Source organism: Apus apus, chromosome 27, assembly GCF_020740795.1.
Source record: "Apus apus isolate bApuApu2 chromosome 27, bApuApu2.pri.cur, whole genome shotgun sequence".
Classification (NCBI taxonomy): Eukaryota; Metazoa; Chordata; class Aves; order Apodiformes; family Apodidae; genus Apus; species Apus apus.
The window spans coordinates 99678-109529 of NC_067308.1; the positions used below are offsets into that span (position 1 = coordinate 99678).

General features: G+C 61.7%; 4 protein-coding genes across 7 annotated transcripts; all 4 read left to right on the forward strand.

Moving 5' to 3' along the window:
• Positions 1-202: 202 nt before the first annotated feature.
• Positions 203-2326, forward strand: ACKR1 (atypical chemokine receptor 1 (Duffy blood group)). Its single transcript, XM_051641322.1, has 2 exons — positions 203-464; positions 951-2326. The coding sequence occupies exons 1-2, from the start codon at positions 444-446 to the stop codon at positions 1878-1880; spliced, it is 951 nt and encodes a 316-aa protein (XP_051497282.1). The 5' UTR covers positions 203-443; the 3' UTR covers positions 1881-2326.
• Positions 2327-3367: 1041 nt separating this feature from the next.
• LOC127394966 (serum amyloid P-component-like) lies at positions 3368-5323 on the forward strand. The gene is made up of 2 exons (XM_051641323.1): positions 3368-3628; positions 3888-5323. Exons 1-2 carry the CDS (start codon positions 3526-3528, stop codon positions 4505-4507), a joined length of 723 nt encoding a protein of 240 aa, XP_051497283.1. The 5' UTR covers positions 3368-3525; the 3' UTR covers positions 4508-5323.
• LOC127394904 (serum amyloid P-component-like) lies at positions 4621-6897 on the forward strand. Its single transcript, XM_051641212.1, is given in 6 exon segments — positions 4621-4635; positions 5303-5544; positions 5735-5904; positions 6123-6314; positions 6317-6514; positions 6517-6897. Coding segments are annotated over 6 exon segments (1014 nt in total). The 3' UTR covers positions 6714-6897.
• Positions 6898-7115: 218 nt separating this feature from the next.
• DUSP23 (dual specificity phosphatase 23) lies at positions 7116-8696 on the forward strand. 4 transcript variants are annotated; one of them, XM_051641312.1, is made up of 4 exons: positions 7116-7210; positions 7796-8068; positions 8204-8385; positions 8556-8696. In XM_051641312.1, the coding sequence occupies exons 2-4, from the start codon at positions 7799-7801 to the stop codon at positions 8581-8583; spliced, it is 480 nt and encodes a 159-aa protein (XP_051497272.1). In that variant the 5' UTR covers positions 7116-7210; positions 7796-7798; the 3' UTR covers positions 8584-8696. The 4 variants fall into 4 exon arrangements, with proteins under 4 accessions (XP_051497272.1, XP_051497275.1, XP_051497274.1 ...); XM_051641314.1 differs by lacking the exon at positions 7116-7210 and adding an exon at positions 7294-7331; XM_051641313.1 differs by lacking the exon at positions 7116-7210 and adding an exon at positions 7345-7424.
• The last annotated feature ends 1156 nt before the right edge of the window (positions 8697-9852 follow it).

Consider the following 9852-nt stretch of genomic DNA (forward strand, 5'->3'; position numbering starts at 1 on the left):
ATTCCTAATTAATTTGAAGTGTTCTGCCAAGAAGTGGTTATTTCCTGCTCAAGAAATTGCAGGCTTGTGCTGTCGGCTCACCAGTTTTACGGGCAGCAGTGGCCCGCCTGTTTCCTTCAGGCTCTGGCACAGAGGATTGCCAGACCAGGAGTGCTGTTAAAGAGGCAGCTCTTATCTCCTTACCGCAGTCCTTCACCTCCCTTGCAAGCGGGAGGAGTGGAGCCCGAGGGCTAGTGAGTAAAGCAAGGCACGGCCCTGCAGTCCAGCTTGTGAAGAGCGTTCCGTGCAGTGTGTGCCCCTGAGCGATCCCCTGACCGTGCCCTCTGGGCACAGCACAGTGCTCACAGCACTGTGAGCATGCACAGCTGAGGACTGGCTGCCACACACTGCACCCACTGGAGACCCCAACACAGAGAAGAAGGTACCATCTTGGGACACGCATCATGGGCAACTGCATTCCAGTGGTGAGTGTCTCCCCTTCCTCTGCTACACACCCCAGCCATTTCCCATCCTGCTGGACATGAGGGTTGGGGCCACAGGGGTGCATGGTGGTGAGCAGGGTCACAGCTTGCAGTGGGCACTGCCAACAAGCACTTGCTTGCAAAGGGCTTGGTGGAGTTTGCACTCACCGTGGGGTTTTCAACCCTGCTTTGAGGCTCTAAGAAAATTTGGGTGCCCATGCATAGTGGGGCCAGTGCAGGACAATCCCACCCCCGAGGTATCAGCTGCAGGCAGCCCTCCTCTCCCAGTAGCATGTCCCTCCCTGATAAATTGCCCAGCTTGACCTGCACCAGAGCTGTACACAGATCCCCTGGCACCAGCAGGGCAGCAGCTCCATGCTGGGAAGCAGTTGCCCATTGGTAGGGATGTTTGGAGTAATGCTGTGAGATGTGGGCACCTGTGGTTGGTTGGGCATGTCCCTGCCTGATGCCCACTGGTCTCGTTCACAGAGCCCCAGCCTCGTGGAGAGCAAAAACTCCCTGGACCTGATGGAGATCATGGGCAACCTCTCCTATGATGATGGCAATGAGACCTTCCCAGACTATGATGCTGCGCCCTGCCACAACCAGTACTGTCTCTTCTTCCAGCATGTTGCCCCCCCCTTTCTGGCTGTCACCTGCGCTGTGGCTGCCCTGGGTGCTGGGGCACTGCTGGTAGCACTGACCAAGTGGCCCCATGCCTGGGGTTGGCCCCAGAGCCGAGTGCTGGTGGCCCAGCTGGCAGTGGGGACAGGTCTCTTTGCTGCCCTACTGCCCCTGGTGGCAGTGGGCATCAAGCAGGGCTGGCAGCTGGGCACGGGGTTGTGCAAGCTCACCCACCTGCTGTGGCACTGGAGCCTCTTTGCACAGGGGCTGCTGGTGGGCAGCAGCTTCTGCAGCACTGCCTGGTGCCGCTGGGACCCTCGGAACCAGCGCCTGGCTGTGGCCCTGTGGGCTGGAGCACTGCTTCTGGCAGTGCCAGCAGCTCTTGCCAGTGGCACAGTGGCGGCCCCAGAGACAAGCTGCATCCGCCGGAGTGTGGACATCCTCTCCCCAGCGTACCTGCTGCACCTGGCCCTCTGCGTCTGCCTCTTCATGCTGCTGCCAGTGGTGCTGCTGCTGGCCACACTGGCCATGCCACAGCTGAGGGTGGGCTGGGAGCCAGGCACTGGTGCAAGCTGCCTTTTCTTTGGGCTCTGGATGCCTTATGGGGTGGGGCTGGTTGTGGATTTCCTTCTGCATGCCCGGCTGCTGCAGCCCACCTGTGGCACCTTTGAGCACTTTGACTATATGCTGGGGCTGAGCGAGGGGCTGGGGGTGCTGCACTGCTGCCTGGGGCCTGCAGCACTGCTTGCTGTCCGGCTCTGTCACTGTCAGCCTAGCATCAGTGGCAACTGCTGAGTTTTGGCACTGCAGCTGCTGGCCCCATGCTGGCTGCTGGTGCCCAGCACTGTCCCCTCTCCCCTTAGTGTCCCCATCAGACCCACAGCTTCTGCCCCACAGGCAACACTGCCCCAGTGTGGTCACCAGGCTTGGTGCCTCTCCTCCCTCTGTCCCCTTCCTTGGGGACTCAGCCTCACCATTTTGGGCTAGACAACCTGATTTGCTCACTGGAAATAGCCCTGAGATGCCTCAAACATCTTCCCTTGGCTCCTGCACACCTGCAGGGGCCCCTGACACTCAGCCCCAGCCCCCCAACTCCATGGGGAGATTTCAGAAGGCAGACAGGGCAGTGACAATGTGAAGCAACAAAGGATTTTTCTCTCCTTCCTAACAAGCCAAGGTATGCATCACAGCAGAGATCAACCAGTGGGAATTATACACAATATATACATTTGTCAGAGTCACTCACCAAGTGTGATTAATCTCGGGGGCTGGAAGGTGTGGGGGGTGATGTCCCTCACCTCCAGCCAGGCTCCTGTGGGTGGAGGGATGGGAAGTGGGAGGCATGTGCTCCTCATGCCTCCAAATTAGTAGGAGAGGTTCACAATGAAGCTCTGTGGTCTGAGGGAAGTGAGGTGATTTATATCCAGCACTGGAGGCATCTGAGCAGGGTTCCTCCATTCCCAGAAGGGATGGCCACGTGCAGTCACAAGGCACATGGGTCTGGATAGGGAGCGGGGGTGGAGGGGTGTGAGCCTGTGGCTGCGATTTGCCCCACAATGGGGTCCAGGGCCCAGCACAGCTGCAAGTGAGGAGCTGCCCTGGCTGAGCCAAGCCCTGCGGAACTAGGAGGCTCATCCCTGCTAAACTGAGGGGCTGACTCAGCAGGGAACAAGCCCATGTTGTCCCCAAAAAAGGGGCAGCCACCTGTGGCTGAGAGCATCCCACTGTTCACCTGCCACCCCATTCCTCAAGGGTACTCCTGCAATGGCCCCACATTCCCAGCCCAGACTCCTGCCCACCAGCCTGCCCAGCACCACTATTACGGAGCCTGGAGCAGCCAAAATTGCCCCCCATCCTGACCAGAATGCACCTGGGTAGGGGGAACAGCACTCCACACGTGGGCCCCCATCTGCTTGCAGGACACAAGGAGGTCCTCAGAAGATGCCCAGACCATGGACACCCTCTGAGGCTGCTGGACCCTTGGCTGCTCAACTTCGATGTGATTTCTTCTGCCAGCTGGTGCCCATGGCTCTGAGCTCACTCCCTTTGGCTGGGACAGTGTGAGCAGAGCCCAGGAACATGCACCAGAGACATGGGTCTGGGTGGGGGGCTGGGGGCAGCTTCCCATGGGCCTCTTGGATCAGCCAGGGTGGAACAAAGTCACTCCCACAGGGGTTCTGCCCCAGGGACTGAGATGAGAGACCGTGGTGATGCAGCATGGCTGGATGCCACCATTGCCCATGTGGGCACGCGCCAAGGGCACAGCTCCAAGGGGAGCCCCATGCAGGCGGGTGACTCAGGGTCTTGTGGCACAGTCGCATGACAGCATGAAATCACTCCTCACAGGCCATGCCAGGCTGCTGGGGATGGGATTGGGGGGCACACAGATCTCCTCCCACTCTCCAGCCCATAAACCCGTAGGCAGCAGCCCTGCACCAAGATGGCTTCTCTTCTGGCACCAACTGCAGCACCCAGGACCATGGGCCAGCTGCAGCTCTGGCTCGCTCTCCTGGCTGGGCTGTCCGGCATCATGGCTCAGGAAGGTAAGGACAGCACTGGGGGACAGGAGCTGGCATGGGGCTGGGCAGAGCTGGGGGGAAATGGCAGCAGTTCTTGGAGCCTTCTGCTTCATTCCAGAGCCCAGTCAGCAAGGCTGGGGGATGCTAGAGCAAAGCTGGGGTCAGTAGAAGGGATGTCAGGGACCCAGTGTCAACCAAGGGGAATAGAGGAAGGCCCAGAGGCAGTCAGAGAGGGCTGCAGGACACCCCAACCTCCCGCCATGCCCCTTTTCTCATCCCCCAGACCTGCACCGAAAGGTGTTCGTCTTCCGGAAGGACCCCAGCGACGCCTACGTGGTGCTGAGGGCCAAGCTCGAGCAGCCGCTGCAGAACTTCACCGTGTGCCTGCGGTCCTATACTGAGCTGATCCGGCCCTACAGCCTCTTCTCCTATGCCACCAAGGCACAGGACAATGAAATCCTTCTGTTCAAGCCCAAGCCTGCTGAGTACCGGTTCTATGTGGGGGGCAAGTTTGTCACCTTCCGTGTCCCTGAGGGCCGCGGGAGCTGGGAACACGCCTGTGCCAGCTGGGAGTCAGCCACGGGCATCGCCGAGTTTTGGCTCAATGGGAAGCCCTGGCCCCGCAAGGGACTGCAGAGGGGCTACACAGTGGGGGCAGAGGCAGCCATCCTGCTGGGGCAGGAGCAGGATGCCTTTGGGGGCAGCTTTGACGTCTACAACTCGTTCTCAGGCGAGCTGTCCGATGTCTTCCTGTGGGATGTGGGGCTGTCCCCGAACAAGATGCGAGCTGCCTATCAGTCCCTACGCCTGCCGCCCGCCATCCTGGCCTGGAACAGCCTGAGCTATGAAGTGAAGGGCGATGTGGTGGTGAAGCCCTGGCTCCAGGAGACACTGAGGCCATGAGAGCCACCCAGGCCTGGGGCTGGGATGCCTCAGCCCCTGCTCTCCCCTCCCTGGCCCCATCACCTCTTCACCTCTACAACCTGCTAAGAAGGTGCCATCTGTGTCTCTCAGCCATGGATCTCTGGTTGGTATGGGGCTGAGCTGGAGCTGGCAGTCAGCCTGGCGGGGTCTCCCCGAGTGCCAGCACCCACCACCAACCTGTCCCTAATGCCTGGAGAACCCTTGGTCTTCCCCACATGCCCCAAGCTGCCTGCAGCCAGCTCCCATGTGGGCAGGATGCGGATCCCCTGGCTTCAGCATTTCCCAACCACACACGACATGGCAGAAGCAATTAGGGACAGGCAGGGGCTTGGCCTTGGGGATGGGGGACACATGTTCCATGCCTGTCCCCCCGCACACCCACCGTCCCTGGGCTCCCTGCCAGCCCGGTGGGTCTGCAGGCTCCCAGGCAGGCAAAGTGGCCCCAGGCCCCTTGCTAGATTGCCAAGCAGCTCCACAGGTTGGTGCCCCCGGGTTCTTGGGTATCAAGGTCACAGGCAAACTTCACCGTTGTGTACAGACCCTGAGCAGCCTCAGGGCTGCAGCACAGTGGCTCTGCAGTTCTGCATCATCACGGAGGTGCCAGTGGACTTGATCGACAGAACCATGGGGCACCTGTGGCTCTGCCTCCTCTCTCTCGCTGCACTCTTTGGCCTCACAACCTCGCAAGGTAGTGGGGGGACAGACTGTGCCTGGACCCCCTCTGGGTCCCAGAGAGGGAGTGGAAGGTGCAGTGGGTAGCAGTGGGGGCTGTAGGGACACAACACCAGGCACCACAAAGAGTGCCACAGGGCTCCAACAGGGACATGGGGCTCCCACAGTCTGGTGCAGCTGGGCCCCACAGGTGGCAACAGGAGGGCAGGGAGAAACCTCTGCCTTGCCTGGCCCTACCCTCTGGTTACTGCAGAGAAAGTGACTGCTCACATCCAGGCTCACCCACCAGCACCCACTGTGTACTACCAGCTGATGCTCTTCTGCAAAGTCACAGGGGACCCTGGGTAAGGGTCTCCCCACCCTCCTGCAGCCTCTGGCACAGCACAGGTGGCAGGTGTCTCTGGCATCCCCAGCCCTGTGGGCAGTGGGAGAAAGGGGAGGGGGGGAGCACCAAGGTCCCTCTGTGTGCCCTCACCCCATGGCACATCCACCCTGAGGTGTCCATCTACCTGAGTGACACTTGGCCTGGCTCAGTCCCCAGGAGTTCCTGTGGGAGAAGGAAGGATGCCATGACCCCCGGCAGAAAGGCCCAGACAATGTCCTCCTCTTTCCCTACTTTGACAAGACCCACTGGGGCACCTACAGATGCACAGCCACCAGCTCCTTGGGCACTGCTGTGGGCACCTACAACCTGTGGATAAACAGTAGGAAGGGGACCAAGGGGACAGCTGGGGACAACGGCTGTTCCTCTCCTTCCCACAGCTCATCCTCTCCACCTCGTGCCGCCCTGCATCACGCATGGCCGCCTCCAGGTTGGTGGTAGCTTCCTTGCTGGCACGCTGCAACCCTGTTTCTCCCTGGAGGACTTGGCCTGACGCCTTCACCGTGGCAGGAGCAGCCACCTCTTTCTCACCTCTTCCAGACCTGAGGTACAAAGTGTTCATGTTTCCCCAGGAGATGGAAGACTCCCATGTGCTGATGATGGCAAAGCCAGAGCAGCCACTGCAGAACTTCACTGTGTGTCTGCAGTCCTACACCAATCTGACCCGGCCCTACAGCCTCTTCTATGCCACCGAGGTGCAAGACAGCGAGATCCTTCTCTACAAGCCCAGACCAATGAGTATCAGTTCTATGTGGGGGGCAAGTTTGTGTCCTTCCATGTCCCTGAGAGCACCCCAGCGAGGGAGCACGTCTGCGCCAGCTGAGAGTCCACCACTGGCACTGCGGGCTTTTGGCTCAGTGGGACACCCTGGCCCCGCAAGGGGCTGCAGAGGGGCTACACAGTGTGGGCAGAGGCAGCCATCATGCTGGGCAGAAGCAGCACACCTTTGGAGGTGGCTTCGACGTTCAGGTGTCCTTCATGGCGGAAATCTCATTGGTGTACATGTGGGACACAGGGATCACCACCAGCGTGGTGAGGGACACCATGGATGGCATCCCCTACAAAGCCCCCATCTTCGGCTGGAATAACTTGCCTTACAAGATCGTGGGTGAGGTGTACCTGAGGCCCTGACACCCCGTGTGGGGCTGGTCCTGTACTCTCACTCGACCTGGCTAGCAAGCACTGGGCAAGCTGTGATTGCCACGGGAGCTGTGACCCTCCTTCCCTGCTGTCTAACACCCCCTCCCAGAGCTACTTGGCATCACATAAATAAAGAAATGGGCTTGAAAAGCAGCAATGGTCTCTGCTGGACCAAGTGAGGCCTTCCAAAGCTCACCGTGGCTCAGGTAATGAATTCGGGCTCATAACTCCTTAGGGTGAGGGACAGCGGGAGACTGGGGACGAGGTGGAGGAAGGCGCTGCCACCAGCCCAGGGGCACGGGGGACAAAGAGGGGCTCCGCCTTGCCCACCCTGGGGGCCGTCAGCCCGCCCGAGGGGCCCGGGCCGCCAGGGCAGCCCCAGCCGTGCAGCGCCGGGCTCCGGCGGTCCCCGCCCGCCCGCGCCGCCGCTCTTTGCAGACGCTGCCGGGCCCCGCTCCGCTCCAGGCCGCAGCTGCGCGGCCTTCCCGGTACGGCGGGGCTGGAGGGGCCAAGGGCTGCTCCGGCGGCCTGCGGAGACCGGCCGGGCAGGGCGGGCGGCGCCGGGGCGGGGCCCCGCTCGGGGCAGGCCGCGGGCGCCGAGCCCGGGCGGTGAGGACGACGGGAGGCTCCGGCCGCTGCGGCGCTGCCGGAGGGGACGGGCCTCGGCGGGGGAGCGGGCCCGGGGATCTCGTGGGGCCTGAGGTGGTGGCCTCGGGGGCCTGGCCACGTCCTCATGGGGTGTAACTGGGGGTCCTGGGGTGTCTGGCCATGGTCTCTCGGGGGACCTGAACTAGGGTTGTCATGCGGCTGGCCAGGTGTCCTGACCTGGGAGTCCTGGCTAGGGGGTCCCGGAGGGCCCTGAACGGGGCTGCCAGAGGCCTGGCCATGTCCTCTAAGGGGGGAGGGGGGTGGTCGTGGGAGTCCTGGTATCCTGGGCAGAGGTTTCTGGGGGCCTGAACTGGGAGTCCCAGGGTCCTGGCAGGTGTGTCCCAGGAGTCTGCCAGGCCGGAGTCCCCAGCACAGCCCTGGCCCCAGGGAACATGGGGTGCAAAGCCATGGTGTTGTGCCCGCAGGCGATGGGGACGCCCAAGCCTCCCAACTTCTCGTGGGTGGTGGAGGGGCGGCTGGCTGGGCTGGCTATGCCACGGGAGCCGGGGCACTACCGGTTCCTCCTGGCCCAGGGCGTGCGGCACCTGGTGTCACTGTCGGAGCGGCCACCCCCACACCATGGCTGCTGCCCTGCTGTCCAGCTCCACCGGCTCCGTGTGCCTGACTTCACTCCCCCAACGCCTGGGCAAATCCAGACCTTCCTGAAGCTGGTGGAGGAGGCCAATGCCCGTGGGGAGGTATGGTGGGGGCCAGAACCAAGGGGTGACACCACAGGGGGTGACACCTTGTGGGGAGGGAGCGGCACTCAGAGGGGGGTGGGAGGGACTGCAGCAGAGACAAGTGCATCCACGTGTGCTGCTGCTGCCCACCAGGCCGTGGCAGTTCACTGCATGCTGGGCCACGGCCGGACCGGCACCATGCTGGCCTGCTACCTGGTGAAGGCAGAGAACATGAGCGGGGGCGACGCCATCCGGGAGATCCGGCGGCTGCGGCCTGGGTCCATCGAGACACAAGAGCAGGAGGATGCGGTGATCCAGTTCTGCCAACGCCTTCGGTAGGTGAAGCCCCTCAACAGGGAGTCCCGTTTCTGTGCCACTGCCCTCCCTGGAGGGGCTCCTGGTGCTGCACCAGGGCCATGGCCAGTGGCAACGCTGTGCACAGCGAGTGGGGGGGGAGCTGCGGCTCCCAACGCCCAGCTCACCAGTGGAATCTGTCCCACCACAGAGCTGGAGAGGACAGCAAGGAGGTGTGAGCATGGTGCCAGATCAGTTCGATGCAGACAGTTGATCCAAAATGGTTGGGGGGGGCCTTTCCCAGCCCCAAGGTGCTTCTGTCTGCCCTCTGCATTAAAAGACTCTCCTGTGGCTTCTCTTCAGATTTGTGTGTGGGGAACCAGCGGGCAGCACGTGTGCTTGCAGCTCTGCCGGGCTCCCTGCCATGCTGCTTGGCACCCCGGGCTGGGGCATTCTGGTCTTGGGTCTCTGCCTGACCCCTGCCCTTGGGGAGCCCTTTGGGCACAGGCAGGCAAACCCCAGAGCTGGTCACCCGCCAAAGCGGTGGTGCCACGTGGAGGGTGGCAGCCGTGGCAGCACACGGGGGACGGCCCAGAATGTTGATTCTTAAAGGGAAGCTTAGATGGAATTTAGGCATCTCTGTCCAAAAGTCCAATCCTGAAAATCTCTTCTCAGCTGTTCCTAACCTTGGTGGCATTTAAATCCTAAGTGTAAGAAGTGTCACCGTCCCCATTCCCAGGCGTGTGGCACATGGCTGAAGTGCCTGGTGCACACTGGGCACAAGTGCCATGTCCATGCCCTGGGCTGGCAGGGCCATTGCCTCTGCCACCCATGGTCCCCAAATGTTGCTCTGAAACACCAAAATGTTGTCATCTTCCCTTGAGAACAAAGCACCAGGGTGGTGGCACTGCACACTGCTGACAAAATGGCTGCACCCTATGGGGAGCCAGGGCTGGGGTCAAATGACTGTCTCAGGGCAACTGTGGCACCCCACTGTCCCCTTCTCCTGGACACAGCTCCTCTTGCAGGGCTGGAGTGGGACTGGTGGGGATGGAGGAGGTGACCAAGGGCATTCTTCACCAAAGGGTGTGGGGCACCCCAAAAAGCAGGGGACAGGAAGCAACCTTTGGCTCGGCCTGGTGTCGCACTGCCCTTCCCCGATGGGGGTTCAGGGAGCACCTGTGTCCCATGAGCAATGCCATGGCACTGATGGGTGTGATGCCCCATCAGGACTTGGGGCAACCTGGGGCTGCTCGCCTCTGCCTGCAGACGCTGCCTGGGGCACAAGTGGCTGGGCGGGGGGGCCCAGCTCCACGCGGAGAACAGGGTCGGTGGAGAGACGGATGACAGGGATGGGGCAGCGCCGTCCGGCCACAGCACCTAAGCCTGTGGGAGCTACGGGACTCACATGGGCCCATGAGATGCAGGAAAGCAGCTTAACTGCAGAATTATTACTTTAACTCCTTACTTTAGCTCTGTCCTTAATAGTCTCCCAGGCTCAGACTGGG